This window comes from Serinus canaria, chromosome 1A (genome assembly GCF_022539315.1).
Source record: "Serinus canaria isolate serCan28SL12 chromosome 1A, serCan2020, whole genome shotgun sequence".
NCBI lineage: Eukaryota > Metazoa > Chordata > Aves > Passeriformes > Fringillidae > Serinus > Serinus canaria.
In genome coordinates this window covers 5,999,241-6,014,777 of record NC_066314.1, presented here as the reverse complement: position 1 = coordinate 6,014,777, position 15,537 = coordinate 5,999,241, and the positions used below count along the sequence as shown (strand labels likewise).

Below are 15,537 nucleotides of genomic sequence, written 5' to 3'. Positions count from 1 at the left end.
AATGTTGGTGGAGTAGAAGGAGAGAAAAATTGTAGCATTTGATAAGTCTTGATAATTGCAGTCTTTGTGATGTTATTTCCGTTTGCTCTGCTGGCAGGGAGGTTTGTGCATCCAGCTTAGTCAGCACTGCTCGCTCTTCAGCTGCTACTTGTGCTGAGTGCTGGAGATGCTGGGGACATCTGGGAGGGGTGAGGAAAGAAGGGAGCAAGTTGATGCCTTTTCACAGTGAGGATAATCCAGCACTGGAGCAGGTTGGCCAGAGGGGTTGTGCAGTTTCTTTCCTTGGCACTTTCCAGGACTGGAACAGTCTTGTCTGAACTGATTACTGAGCAGGAGGAATTACTTGAGATCCCATCTAACCTGCATTATCCTATGATCCTAAGTAGTGGTAGTGAAAGGAGGAGTATTCTTGGGAGATGTGTAGAAAGGTCAGTGAGGTACAGATGCATGATGGTGTTTCAAGCATGTACTTATTTTCAAGTTTGGGGTACTTTGTTTTCATCAGTCTTGAATTATTTTTCTTTCAGATGGACTTGTTTATGTTCAATTCCTTGGGTTGTAGAAACTTCAAGATGCTTTTATTTCACAATTCGTGCTGAAGACAGCTTTGCAGAACAACATGCTTACAAAATGATTTGTTTTTACTTGTCAGGTCCATTCCTTAGTTCAAGAAAACCTTTATTTTGATGAGTCACGCATTTGTGAGTTAAGTGAATATGGGTGGGCTGTGAAAAATGACTAAAATATCAACAGCAATTTAAAAGTACTTGTTTTCCTGTGGTTCTGCAGGTTTGCCTGGGTAACACAATGCCAGCTGAGCGCAAAAAGCCAGCAAATATGGAAGAAAAAGAATCTCAGTTGAATAATAAAGAAAAAGAATTTAGTGAAAGGCGACCAGTGAGCACCAGGGAGAAGCCAAAAGAAGATGTGAAGGTTGGTATGAAGAGAGAGACTTTAAAGGTTCCTGAAGATAAAAAGAAAAAAATGGAAGAGGATAAAAGAAAGAAGGAAGACAAGGAGCGGAAGAAAAAAGAGGAGGATAAAGTAAAGGCAGAAGAGGAGCAAAAGAAGAAAGAAGAAGAAGAAAAAAAGAAACTTGAAGAAGAGGAGAAAAAGAAACAAGAGGAGGAAGAAAAAAAGAAACAAGAAGAAGAAGCTGCCCAACTGAAGTAAGTTATCTTTTAAAGGTTTAATTGGGCCAAATGCTGGAGTTCTGTAATCAGGATTGTGGTCAGAGTTATAAAAGATGAAGTGTTGGAGTTACTTTTAATAAGTTGCAAGTAATGTTTTAAGTTTTATGTGCCTCTCTGATAGTAATTTATGACTTCTAAGGGGTTTTGAGTTTTCACTTGTAACCTCTGTTACTTTGGTCTCTATTATGGGGGCTTGGTAGTGTTCTACATGTGATGACCATGGAGAGCACAATTGTGCTTGAGTAGATGTTGTGATTTAACCCCAGCTCGCATCAGCTCCACACAGCCACTCCCTCCCCTCAACAGGATGGGGAAGAGAATCAGAAAAGTGAGAAATCTCGTGGGTTGACATAAAGACAGTTCAATGAAGCAGAAGCTGTGCAGGCAAGCAAACCAAAACAAGGAATTAATTCCCCACTTCCCTGGCAATCCCCAGGACAGCAGGGCTCTATCAAACGTTAACAGTGACTTGGGAAGACAAACACCATCACTCCTCTCATCCCTCTCCTTCCTTCTTCCCCCAGATTTATGTATTGGCCATGGTGTCATATGGACTGGGATATCCTTTGGGTCAGTTGGGGTCAGCTGTCCTGGCTGTGTTCCCTTCCAGCTCCCTGTGCATCCCCAGACTCCTCCTTGCTGGGGTGGGGTGTGGAACAGGAAAGGCTTTGACCATGTGTAAGCCCATCCCAGCAATAGTGAAAACACCCCTGTGTTATCAGCACTGATTCCAGCACAAATCCAAAGCACAGCCCCACAGGGTTATTACTTCAGAGTATCCCCACAGGATACTCTGAAGAAAATTATTTCTGTCCCTGCCCAAACCAGAACAATAAAGAAGCACAGATGCATTTAAGGTGAAGTGTTATTGTCCAAAAGTTGGGAATACAGACTTAACAGGTCTACAGACCATACATAACAGGAGCAAATCTGATGTGAGAAATTACTTTTAATCAGTCACAGACAACTGATACCTGGATGGCAAACTCAGAATGTAACCTGGCAGTTTAATACGTGATATTACCAAGACCATGTTTCTTAGTATGTTATCCAACCATAGTACAGTGTTGAAGGTGGCATCTTTATAGGTCTGAAATATTTCCCCTTTAAGATTGAGGCAATGTCATAGCCAAATTCTAGCTGGGACAGATATATTTCACCTATTCCAAATTTTCTGTGTAATTTCAGTAGTCTGGCAATAGAAGATTTTCCTTAAATGTGTAATACAGTAACCTTTTGAAAGGCTGTTTCCTCTTTTGTGGGAACTTCATCAATAGTAAATGAAGTTTTGTGTTTATATTTTCCAAGTCTGTTGGGATTAATATGTTCTGCATAGAAATACTTAAAAAATTTTGTTTTGTAACCAGTAGTACTTGCCCTTTGCATCACAAAAATTAAACAGAGTTTCTGAAGCAGATGCTTTAGCTTTCTAGGATTAACTTAGTAGATATTAAAGAAGAGAGTAAGGTGAAATTGTGTTAGAACTCCTGAAGTTTTTCCAACTGTGTCCTTTTTTCCTTTGAACTGATACTCTGAGATGAAGGCTCCATAACAAAAATGACTAATTTTTATGTTGCATAGGGAGAAGGAGGAAGCACATCAGCTCCATCAGGAGGCTTGGGAGCGCCACCAGGCAAGAAAAGAGCTCCGCAGCAAAAACCAGAACGCGCCGGAGAGTCGTCCGGAGGAAAACTTCTTCAGCAGACTGGACTCCAGTCTGAAGAAGAACACAGCTTTTGTTAAGAAGCTAAAAACCATTACAGAGCAACAAAGGGACTCCTTGTCCCATGACTTTAATAGCCTGAATTTAAGCAAATACATTGCAGAAGCAGTAGCTTCTATTGTAGAGGCCAAACTGAAAATATCAGACGTGAACTGCGCTGTGCACTTGTGTTCCCTCTTTCACCAACGATACGCTGATTTTGCTCCTTCGTTACTTCAGGCTTGGAAAAAACATTTTGAAGCAAGGAAAGAAGAGAAGACTCCCAACATTACCAAGTTAAGAACTGATTTGCGTTTCATTGCAGAATTGACAATAGTTGGGATTTTCACTGACAAGGAAGGTTTGTCTTTAATCTATGAGCAGCTTAAAAATATTATTAACGCTGATCGAGAATCCCACACTCATGTTTCTGTGGTTATCAGCTTTTGTCGGCACTGTGGAGATGACATTGCTGGTTTGGTACCAAGGAAGGTAAAAACTGTTGCAGAGAAGTTTAACTTGAGCTTTCCTCCTAGTGAGATAATTAGCCCAGAGAAACAACAGCCCTTCCAGAATTTGTTGAAGGAATACTTTACATCTTTGACCAAACACCTGAAAAGGGACCACAGGGAGCTACAAAATATTGAAAGACAAAACAGGTGACAATTGAATGTTGCTTTTTACCTATGAATAAAAATTAGTTTATTTATGAAATGCCTAGATTTGTTGCAGTATTTATGAACAAAGTCTGTTAGCAGTGTGTACAAGATAAGTGCGTTCTGCAGTGTTTCTAAAAAAAAGTTCTAAACTTGTTCTGAATACTTAAAAAGCAGAGGCAAAACAGACTCTTTGAATATCTTTTAAAGGAAAGGGAGGTTGACCTTTAGCTGTAATTCTCTTTCCTCTGTTTGGTGCTGTTTCCTTATCAGCATGAGAGCAATGCTGCTTTCCCAGCTGGTACTGTCCTTTTCCAGTTGGCACAATCTGATTTCTCCCTTTCCACCCACATGTATCAAATGAAGCATATGCCACAATTGCTTTGGCTTGTTTACTTTTTTTAGTGTACCAGGATTAAGGAAAAAAATAGGTTAAGTTAAGAAGGTATCTGTTCCACTCCAAGGTGGACAAATATATATTAAATAAATGTATTAAAATGTTGGAGGGCGTAGACAATTCGATAAAAGTCCTCCTAAATATTTGTATGTAGTACTAATATTGCAGCAGACTTTGAGAGTTGAATAATTTTATTTCTGCCATGTTCACATTTTTTAATAACTGTTTGCTTTAAAGCATCCTGAATTCTCATTATTGGAGCCAGCCTAAACCCAAATGCTATTCTTAAAACAGTCATTCTTAATTTCTTCTGGAAGCATTCCAGTCAGATAGAGATGAACACGTTACTGTTTATAGACACATATTTCAGCTAAAAGGTTGGACATCCATCCAGAACCAAATGTATGCTTGGAATGCATTAAATTTTTATGTTTCCAAAACAAGAGTCCTTTGTGTTGATGGGTTTTGTGCTGCAGTCCTATCTGGTCTCAGCCAAGTGTTGAATTTCACAGGATCATAAACTGACTTTTGAGGTCCTGTTTTCTACAAGTACCTTACTAATACCTGACTAAGGTGTAATTTTTTCAAAGTGAATGAGTATGAACCTTTATATTTTCACAATTATCATTGGTTCTGGCTGGCATTTCAATGAGTGGATGTTACAAAGTCTGTATGATAGAAAATAGAGTGAAAAAAGTTTCTGAGGGATATCAAATATGTTAAGAAAGCAAGGAGCAGAAAGAATGTAACTGATCTGGGAGAAGGAAATATACTTTAATATTTACTTGTACTGCTGCTTAAAAATGACTGAACAGAGCCTGACCAGCCTGGTCAGACCTCATCACTGAGCCTGCTTTGAGTAGATCAGACAAGGGCAGATGAGGGACCTATGTGAGCACCTTGTCATTGAATTATCCCTCCCTGTCATCTTGGGTAAGGCTTTGTTTTGGGGAAGGAATGTGAAGAGCTATCGCTTATCACTGGATTAAGAGAACTCCATTATTACTCTCTCTGAACTTCAAGGTGTCTATTTTAATTTCTTAATGAAAGTTGAGGAATAAGTTTTGTTAAATAAGACATCAAAATCTTTCCTACCAGATTTTGTTTGTTTACAACATCACTAACAGATTTGTGGCATTTCCTGGCTAGGGAAGTGCAGGGCATGAGGAGGGCAAGACAGAGATTTGCCAAGTAAGAAGTCTATGAGTATTACAGAAATCTTCCTGAACTGTAGATTGTGGGAAAGTGATTGTGCAGTTGATTCCCTACTTGCTTTTGAATTTTTTATCTTTTTTTAATGGGCAGTAGTTTTTTGGGGTGTTTTTATTTGGTTGGGTTGGTTTAGTTGTTTTTTTTGTTTTGTTTTTTTTTTAAAGCCCAATAATCCTATTGGATAAATCAATTCTCTGTGTATTGAAAATCTGGTCCATTTTGCTGTAGTTTTTATTCACAGTGTTATTCCACAATCAATAAAGTGAATAGGGAGTGAACTGTTCCCTTTTGTGCATCAACTGTGTCACAAGTTAAGGTTATGATATTTTGTTAGGTAAATAACTCATCAATTTATCTCTGTCAGGAGAATGACCATGAAGTAATTTAAGCTGTACAGTTTGGTTGAATTAATTGAAAATTACTGTGCTAAATTAACAGTGCTTTAGTGCTGTGTTACCCGTGGAATCATTTAGATAAAATTAAAGCAGACTCAAGTGTTGCTGGTTAAGTAGATGGTTAGGAAAAGTACCTGGAGTTACTCTTTGACTTTAATATAACATAGAACCTGGTGGTCATTTGGTTACACAGGTGAGGGCACAACAAAACTTGTCAGGCGGTGTCATTGGAGGAAACACCTTGATTCCCATATTCTGAAGAGAGTTTTCAAAAATAAGTGTTAGATATGGAAGAAACTTCTTTTGTCTAAATTAAGGATGTTTTTAAGATGTGCTGAACTTGCCTTGTGCTTTGAAGAGGCATAAAGGCAAGTACTATGTGCTGTGCTTGTAATTGTATTCAAAGGTGAACCGTGCTTTTTAAAGTTTGCTTCATTTGCTTTAACTGCTTTGAATTTGTTAACACTTGTCTTCTTGAAACTGAAATACTGAAATTGAGAACTGAAAGTCTTGTACTATTGTTACAGCACTTTGATTTTTTGTTTTTTAGTGATAGCAGAGAGCTTCAATGCTCATGTTTATAAAGCTGCTGGTTTAAAATCTGTATGCAATAGACAGCGGTCTCCATGGAAAAGCTGTGAATTGACACTTAATGTGTTTCCTGAATCCAAACTGAACTGCTGCACTTTACAAATACTCAGTGGTTATATTTAATTTGTTAATTTTTCTTTGCTGTACTTTGCAGGAGCAGGCAATACATGTTAAATAAGTGTGGTTTGTCAAAGAAATAGAACTTCTGCCAGCATTAATGCTTTTTGCTCTCTTGCCAGACACCTGTGTCCACTTTTGGTTCTGAGCAGGGATAAGGGATTTTGTTGCTCACCCTGTGAATGTGTACAAAAAGACTTTTGTTTTACAATTAATCTGGAACAAGAAGACTGATATACCTCAACTTACATTGCCTTAACTATTTCAGAATTCTTATGCCACAAAATGGCATAAGAACTTGGCAAGACTGTGACTGTTTGCCAATTGCATAATAAAAGCCTAATGGTAATGGAATCCTATAGATGATAATGTAATGATACAACCTGCTTTGGGATTGTGGCATTTGCACCTTTTTTTCAGACTTCTGATGTTTTCATCTCAGTACAGAGTGCCTGGTCAGTGATGCCAGCACATGTAAGCAGTGATTAGGTTCCTTCAAGTGCAAGTTACTTTTGACAACAGACTTCAATGTTAAAAATTATTACTTGAAACAATATGAATAGTTTTGTAGAAGAAAATAAAGAGCACCTGAAGAAACAAATATAGCTTCTCATAATTTGGACTGATAGCCTTGAAATAACTTGTTTTGTTGGCAAGTCAGTGGGCTGCTTGCAAATTTTTTGACCCTCCTAGTGGTAATAGTTCATGTAATCATTTAAATAATGGAAATGGATTGTTACAGGTGCAAAGCAACTTTTATCTAGCTAATTGATAAAGTTGAATATTTTAATTTACTATGTAAGTACTTTTTAGGACTTTTACAGTCTAATTGTGGCAGAGAGTAAGTGGGCCTTTCTCTTGACATGGAAGCTGGAGTTTCTGTGATTCTACTGTCCTCAGTAGGATTGAAGCTGGAAATTCAGTGTGATTTGGAAAAATAATAGTGTCACTTAAATGTTTGCTATTGCAGTCTAAACTAGAATTGTTACAGTTCCCTCAAAGAGGGCAGGTTAGCTTTGCTCAGGGAAATTCCTAATGGCTCAGCATAGCTCAAATCTGTTTGAAGGGAAAAGGTGTTCTTACTGTAAGTTTGGTTTTTGTAGACGCATTCTCCACTCCAAAGGAGAGCTGAGTGAAGATCGTCACAAGCAGTATGAGGAATTTGCAATGTCCTATCAGAAGCTCTTGGCAAATTCTCAGTCTCTGGCTGATCTTTTGGATGAGAACATGCCTGACCTCCCCCAAGAGAAGCCAACACCTGAGGGTAAGCCACATTCTAAAGCAGGTCAACAGAACCCTGGACTCAGCTTGGATGTGGTGGAAAAGCTCACCAAACCCTCTTAGCAGTGTGTTCTTTCTGCTGGTTTCATTTCGTTCAGCCTTTTCCTCCTGAAGATATCAGTTAATGAATAATACATTTATTTTTTAAATTAAAGTTATTATGCCTAATAGGTAGCCATAATTATTGTATATTCTGTGTAGTTATGGAAGCCTAAAGAATATCTCTTTAGGTTTGTTTCTGGGGATAGAGTAATAAATGGAAAATTAGAAATGTTTTTAACCTGATAGTTTCCTTTAATATTATGCAGGTTTTCGTATTTAAAAACTGGGTCAGAGTTTTAAAAGCTGGTGCTGTTAATAAATATGTTTGAAGTCTATTTTTGGTGATGATGTTTTGGGCAGGAACATGTTTATAAGCCAGATAAGTCACTAGGTGTGGCTGTCTGGCCTCCTGAGCAGGAGTGCAGCTTTCAACGCCTTTAAATTGAAGCTTTGAGATCTGTTGCGATGTTGTTGAAATCATGAGTATCTTTTGCTTTAAATTATCTTGAACTTTAGAAAGCTATTTTTCCAATGCCTCTAAGTAATAAATTGTTCTTTTTAAACTTCATCCTTGAAACTCAGTGGGGTACATACAGTTCATCATACTCAAAGTGATTACTTTTAATGCTAATGTTGTTAAAGTTTGTTACAACTTTCTAATACCACGTAATGTGCTGCTGCTAGTTTTTATTGATTTGACTTCCTCTGATTCTGTCTGTATTTTTAATCAAAATGAAATTTATGATCTTAAGATAATTTCTTGGTATGTCTAATACCAAGCTTGAATTGTTAAAACCACTGAAGTACACATTGAAATATTCAGGTGAAAACAGATATAGTAATAAATTGTTTAACACTTTCCTAGAAGGACTCTTAAAGGTGCCTCCCCATAGAAGATTGTAAATTTGTGTGAATAACTTTTTGATGGTTTCACTACTTTTGCAGAACATGGACCTGGTATTGATATTTTCACACCAGGAAAGCCTGGAGAATATGACCTGGAGGGGGGTATCTGGGAAGATGAAGATGCTAGAAACTTCTATGAGAATCTCATTGACTTGAAGGCTTTTGTGCCAGCAATTTTGTTTAAAGATAATGAAAAATATTCCCAGAACAAGGATTCCAGCAAAGATGAATCAAGAGGTAGGATGCTTAGATAAGTTATTTTCTTCAACATATCTTGTCCAACAGATAAACAAACTTGATGGGAGTAATGAGTCTCTTATGAAATAATTTGTGGTAATTGGGACAGTACACCAGTTTGGATGGATTTTTAGGGAATAAACAAGGTGAGATAGGGATTACATCTGGCAATTAAAAAAAAAAAGTAAATGCATTTTAATATCGTTAGAATTGTAAATTTTAAGAAATTGGAGGTTAACCAGTGTGAGTAAATACCAACTTTTCTGTGAGAAATGGGAAGAGTTTCCCTTCTTTGCAGATGTTAGTGTTTGGGGGTTTTTTTCCACTGTTCTTTTCTTATTAAATTATTAATGGTAGGTGAAATTATCAGTGTAAAATTTCACTAGATTAGAAGGCCTGGGTGGTTCCTCACTTCTGATACAGCTCTCAGTTCACAACCAGGCATGTGCAGACTTCAGGTGCAGTGGGATAAAAAGTCACCATCCCTGGCTCAGAGTGTAACCGGAGATGCATGATTGGAGAATTCTGGCATTTCCCTGTAAGGATCTTTAGGTATTGGAGCAGCTTGCCCAGGGAGACTGGAATCTCTGTCTTAATATTTTAAATCAACTGGAAAAATACCTGAGAAATCTGGTGTGAATATTGTTCATCCACTTTGACCAAGAGGTTGAACTGGAGATAGCACCAAAGTCCGTTTCAGACTAAATTGTCTGTGATTCTGAACATGTTACTTGTTTATAAGTCTGTATTTCCATATGGTGTGTGTAGTGTTTAGAAGTTGAAAAATTGAAAAATTTTTCAAAAATTCAAAAAAATTCAAAATTTTTTTTTTGCTTTGAAAAATTTTAGAATTTTAATAAGGTTATCTGCCTTGAAATTAATTTTTTAAAATGAAGCAGAGTCTGCAAATGCAATTGGAAGGAGGTCTGAAAAAACAGTAAAATTCTGTAGATTGTAATCTCTTGGAAAAATTCTCAGTGTTGGACCAGTGTTGTGGTCCAAGAAAAATATTAACTACTCTTTTCTGAATCTTTCAGATTCAGATATTGTGTTCAAGGAAACTAAAATCTTTATTTGACCTTTCATACAGCATGTTATTTCACCCACACCTTCCTCCTGTTCTGTTTTTTCCTTTTTTTCTCTTTTTTTTCTTTTTTTTTTCATCTGTGTAAAAGATTTTGCATCATGACAGTAGAGATGTAGGTTTAGCAGCAATAATCTTCCTGTATTCTAATAAGGACTGTGTATATATAACAGTTTGTTAGTATTTATTTGGTATTTCTCCTTAACTCGGAAATAGATTCAAAAGATGCCAAAGATAATAAGGAAGCAGCTGGTAATGAGGATCTGGAATTGGAGCTAGAGAACCTGGATATTAATGATGATGCACTAGAGTTGGACTGTGGAGATGAGGCAGAAGATCTTACGAAGAAGCTTCTTGATGAGCAAGGTAAAAAGAATTAATTTTAAGAATTCTTTGTGAATTGGTGTTTTTTTAACTTGGTTGTTTTAGTGGATTTGTAGAGTACATTCAGGACAATTAATTTATTTATGAAACTAGCAGCTAGAAACTGCTAGGATTGTGATAAATGTTTTTGTAGCAAGTCATTCAGATAAAAGTGAAAATTATTTTAAAGGTGTTTATGTAGTGAAAGTTACCAATTCCTTCACACAGCTTTTAAAAGTAAGCAAATTAAAAGGTGGTTGTCTGAAGAGTGACTACAAAGAGGAATGAATACTTAGCAACTAAACATTATAAATGTACCTTTTGGGGAATATGTTGGTAAATTATTATATTTCATAGCTTAAAGATGTCTGCTGCTTGTTTATTTCCCTCTGTTAGAACAAGAGGATGAAGAAGCCAGTACTGGATCTCATTTAAAACTCATAGTAGATGCTTTTCTTCAGCAGCTTCCAAACTGTGTCAACAGAGACCTCATAGACAAGGTACCGTCATAGTTTCAGTTTTTTGCACTCTTAAAAGCCATAATGCTAGATCAGATAGATAGGAAATAAAGATTTCAAGCTTTGGAGTCTGACAGTAGCTGAATTAATTTTTAATCAGTCCATATTCCTCTCAGTGGACATGTTTTCTGACTGCCAGTTCTAGCCAAAACTGAAGATCTTTCTTTATGGTTATTTTTAAACCAGTTGTATGTAGTAGGAATGTCTCTGTAAAAGCAGTGTTTAAACACCATTTTCTGTTGCTTTCTTGAAAACCCACTGCATTAAAGTGAAACATTGCATTAACTTTGCTCTTTGTAGGCAGCAATGGATTTTTGCATGAATATGAATACAAAAGCAAACAGAAGAAAACTGGTACGAGCACTTTTCATAGTTCCTAGACAAAGGTAAGAACAGAAGGGGACCAAGCTGGATCCACCCATTTATTATTTAATTAACATGTGCATGTATTGTTTAAAACCAGTGTATATTACATTTGTTTATTCCTGATCTGCACTTTTGGAGTGGCTTATGCTGAAGCACTAAATAAATATTTAGAATCAATGATCCATGATATTTTGTAAAAAAATAAGGTTTTTAATAAGGAATTTTTTTCCCCTGGTACTTGGTGTTTATAGCATATTTGTTTTCATTACTTTTTTAAAATTACTTTAATTTTTGTGAAAATAACAGCAAAACCTACCTGATAACAAAAAGGGAGGTTTTATTTCATTCAGGACAACTTGCATTTTTTTAGAGCCTGTTGACTGTTAGAGCACAGAATAGTTTGAAAGGAGGGTTTCTTGTGATGTGTTAATTCTGATGCAGTACATGGGCATTGTAACAGCCTTGTGCCTTCTGCAACAGCCAGTTCTAGGCCAGCCAGTTTGAGCCTGGCCTCTTTTGTCTGTGTACATCTGCCTGTGTAAAGCTCTTGCTGTTCCCCCTTGTCTCTGTGTAAGCAGATTTCCTGCAGTTACAGGAGGAGCTGTGCTTCCAAAAATGTTTGCAAGCATTCAAATAAAAATATTGAATTCATTGGAGGAATGATATATTTCTCTGTTCTCTGGTTAACTTGAGCCTTACATAGGTGAAATTATGAAGAAGTTGCCTTTCTTGCTTCACCTTGCCCTGTTTCTCATGATAAGCTGTTTTGATGCTGAATTTAATATAAAGTGAACATGATCATTTTGGAATGCTTGTTAAGAGTTTACACTGCTTTGATTCCATTACCTTTTAACCCTGGGGGGGAAAAAACATAGCTCAAGTATCTGTTTTGTCTCAACACACCTGTAGACTGGCTTTGAACAAACAGACGTTGGTGCTTTGTTTTCCTTAAGTTTAATCATGCTAGTGCTGTGTTTTCAACCCTAATTCATCCTATTTCTACATCCCATCTGTAATAAGCATCTGCTGTGCTAGTAACCCTGTTCTCTTGCTGTGTGCAAACCAATGGTTTGTTTGCTGACTGAGGTATTAACCTGACTCCACGGTGAAGCAGTGCACATGATCTTTCATTCTCTTAGGTGTTCTTTCCTCTAAAACTTTCAGGTTTGACCTCAGTGTTTGGAGATTTTGATAGAGGCCTGATTGTGCCTAACATATTAATTAATTAATGACAGAGGCGGCAGGCAGCTGATTATCTTCTGTGTTAGATGTAACAAAGTGCTCTTCAGCCCAAATGTAGGTTGCAGAGGAAATAACATTTCTGTTTATCAGCCTGCTGGTAATCATGAAATGTATTAAAACACAATGTGAGCAGAATTTCTTTTTCACAGCTTAGTATATCTGCAGCAAAGAAAATTAGCAGGAGCACTTAGACTTTTGCCTTCAGCTCTGCTATAATAGAGAATTTTCATACTTGTAAAAGGGAAGTGGCTTTTTGGCTGGTCTGTGACCATACAGTAATGTTTGTGCCACTGCCCTGTATTGTTTCCTGGTGCTGTAAGTTCCAGATGGCTGAAATTGATTATTAACTCTTGGAACCTCTTTGAAAGTTCTTTATTCTCTTTGCATAATCTACTAAGTTGTGCTAGGTGACAGTGATCTGGAGAAACTTGGAGATGTGCACAGTGAAAGAGGGTGCTTTCAAACAGGAACAGCATGATAAGGCTTGTAAGTTCAACAGTGTGATTTCATAGATGGCATGAAAGCAAAAGTTCAATTTCTGATACATTGCACTGTTAAAAAACATGTCTGTGATCAGGCTGTACTGTGAACAGAGTTTATAATAAACTCCTAGAAGCATACATAGTTTCCTCATTGCCATTGATTTGCCATCTTCCCAGTGGTAATTCCATTGCCCTGCAGATTTATATTAAAGGAAATAATAATTTAAAAAATATTAACTTTTCTCATAGACCTCAACAGAGCAGGATAGTTGGTGGGATAGCCTCGAGGAGCTGCTACTGTTGTGGTGGTTCTGGTGTCCAGTAGTTGGAGCTAACACTAAAGTGAATGGCTCAGCTGATCTTTTCACTGTTGGTCTTTGATTATAAATATGAATTATTCCTAATATTAAGAAGTACTAACATTTGATGTACAATTCTTTTTTAATTCCTGTTCCTTCTGTCTGTTTGGGGACCTACCTGACTAATAAATATCAAGCTACCTTGATTCTTTCAAGGTCTTCAGTTCAATGTGCCTGCATTGGTGAGCCCGTCTCGGGGCTGCTCAGCTGAAGAAAACAGGATGTTGAGTGAGCTGCTTATTCTGAGCACAAGTAGCTGGATTGTAAAAACCAGCTGAACTGCCCATAGATGCAGACAATTTGAAAGGGCAACCTATCCCAATATTTAAGTAACTTTTACCAACTGTATTGCTGCCATTGGTAAAAGAGCAGTTCTGCTCTGTGTCTTCAAATCAGCATTCAAAATCCTTTCTGATGTAGAAAATTCTGTATATTCTGTAACACACTGCTTTGAGGCTTTGGTCTACTGTACATTAATGATGGTTTTGCTCACAGTATCTCTTCACTGATCCATAATGCTTTGGCTTTACCTTCCGTTATTGTTGTTCCATACTTGTTTTTACTAGTCCAAGAATTTTTGCAATATCTCTTTGGGGTACTTGTTATGCTAATGTTTTTGGGGAGGGTTTTTTGTGAAAGCTTCAGAGGAGCAGTGTCCTTGAGGATACAAATAAAGCAGTATGTTTTCAAAAAGCATTTAGTTTCCAAGCAGTTAATGCTGTTTAAGTTTAGCTGCTTTATTTGCAGCCATAATGAGGTATTTCAATGACAGAATAAGTTCTCTTTCTTTTCCTGAGATCACTTTTGGGAAATGTGCAGGCACAACAGTTTCATCAAGTGTAAAACTGGTTTTTTGTTTGATGTGTAAAACAGACACTGTGAAATCAAAGTCATTATGTAGTGTTGCCAAGGAGCTTTCTTGCTACCACTAGGGTTGGATAGATTGGGACAAATCAGGATTCTTCAGGACAGGAAAAGTTAATTTGACAAAAAAGGCCATTTCTTTCTCAGCTCACTGTAAATCAGTGTTAGAATGCATCTTTGCCCTGCTCTGTTGAATACTGATGAATGGATCACATTTACATTTTCAGCTGTGATTTGAACCTCCAGCCCAACAGAACAGAAGGCCTTTTAAAAAGATTTTTCAATGCCAGGATACAAGTGGCTTTCACATTTGCATTGGAGGATTGATTTAAAGCTAAATATTAGCCTTTTAATCCAGGACTGCAGGCAGTGATTTAACCCATACTACTCACAGCTTTAGGACTTTTTTGTGTGGTTCTTTGCTGAATTATCTTCCTGTACACAGAATTATTTAGATTTACCAGAATGCTGCAATTCTGTAAATGATTTTCTTTTACTTCAGTATGAGAAGTCTGAAATCTTTTCTTAGGCTTTAAATTCTAAACAATGCTAAATAAATGTTAAGCAGTATATAGGGGCTGTTGTGGCTTATGGTATTTTTGAATGTTCCAATCCATGGTGAACTGTGTTGCAAGTTTACCTGCAGCAAGATATCTCTTTTTCACGTGTAAGATTTTAGTGTTATTATTGGTTGTTCTTCATTCAGAAGTTGGCTGCTTCTTAAGTGTTAAATAGTTGATAAAATTTTAATTCAAAAGCTCCAAGCCTCTTGTATATTTCCTGTCAGCCTTTCATCCTGAGACTTCTCTGTATCAAGGTTCTTTTTATTCAGTTGAACTTATCAGTTTTTGCATGGCCTTTTTCAGTTGAGGATAAAATTGAGGGATGCGCTTGAGATCAAGGAGGTTTATGTCCTGATGAAGAAATAAAAGCCAAAAGTGCTTCCCTGGTAACATTCCAATTCCACATCATCCTTCTCTTGCCACTGAGCAGTGTGGGTGGCACTTAGTACCTGTTCAGGCCCTGTGAATGCACTGCTTTTATCCATTATCATTATGCTTGTGAGGCAGGAGTTCTGGCTCCATTGCTTTATTCTTTAAGCTGTCTTGTAGAATCACAGAAATTAGGAAATGTACAAAATGCCCCCTTCACTCTTCCTGGGCATAAAATTTTGTGGATCTATCCATTTTAGAGAGATTGCAGTTAGGACTTTGAGATAAGTTTTTCTGTAAGTTGCTTTATGATTTGCTTTGTTTGTTTGGGCTTTTTAAAATAAACTGACATTTGAAATGGTGGAAAAAAGATGTGCTCTTCGATATTTTACTCATGTGAGCCTGAGATCCAGAGCTGGCTGGATTTCAGTTCATGGTATGTGGTCTAAATGACAGTGGTCAGAAGTGGTGCTTTTTACTGTGATGCTGAATATTCAGGGTACTTCAGAGAGTGACTGACCCATCCCTGATGCCAGATCTTGCTTCATAACCAGAAGAGCAGGAAGAGAAAGCAATGTGGGGTTTGTGGGGGTTTAGT

General features: G+C 37.2%; 1 protein-coding gene across 3 annotated transcripts in view; it reads left to right on the top strand.

Annotated features, from left to right (window-relative positions):
• UPF2 (UPF2 regulator of nonsense mediated mRNA decay) overlaps positions 1–15,537 on the top strand; it is a 53,910-nt gene that overhangs the window by 4,322 nt on the left and 34,051 nt on the right. For all 3 annotated transcript variants that reach the window (XM_009086899.4, XM_050970084.1, XM_050970085.1), the window contains exons 2-8: positions 790–1,169; positions 2,775–3,554; positions 7,367–7,527; positions 8,532–8,729; positions 10,030–10,179; positions 10,573–10,676; positions 10,995–11,080. In XM_009086899.4, coding sequence (XP_009085147.1) covers positions 808–1,169; positions 2,775–3,554; positions 7,367–7,527; positions 8,532–8,729; positions 10,030–10,179; positions 10,573–10,676; positions 10,995–11,080 — 1,841 coding nt within the window. In that variant the 5' untranslated portion in view covers positions 790–807. The remainder of the gene's footprint in view (positions 1–789; positions 1,170–2,774; positions 3,555–7,366; positions 7,528–8,531; positions 8,730–10,029; positions 10,180–10,572; positions 10,677–10,994; positions 11,081–15,537) is intronic.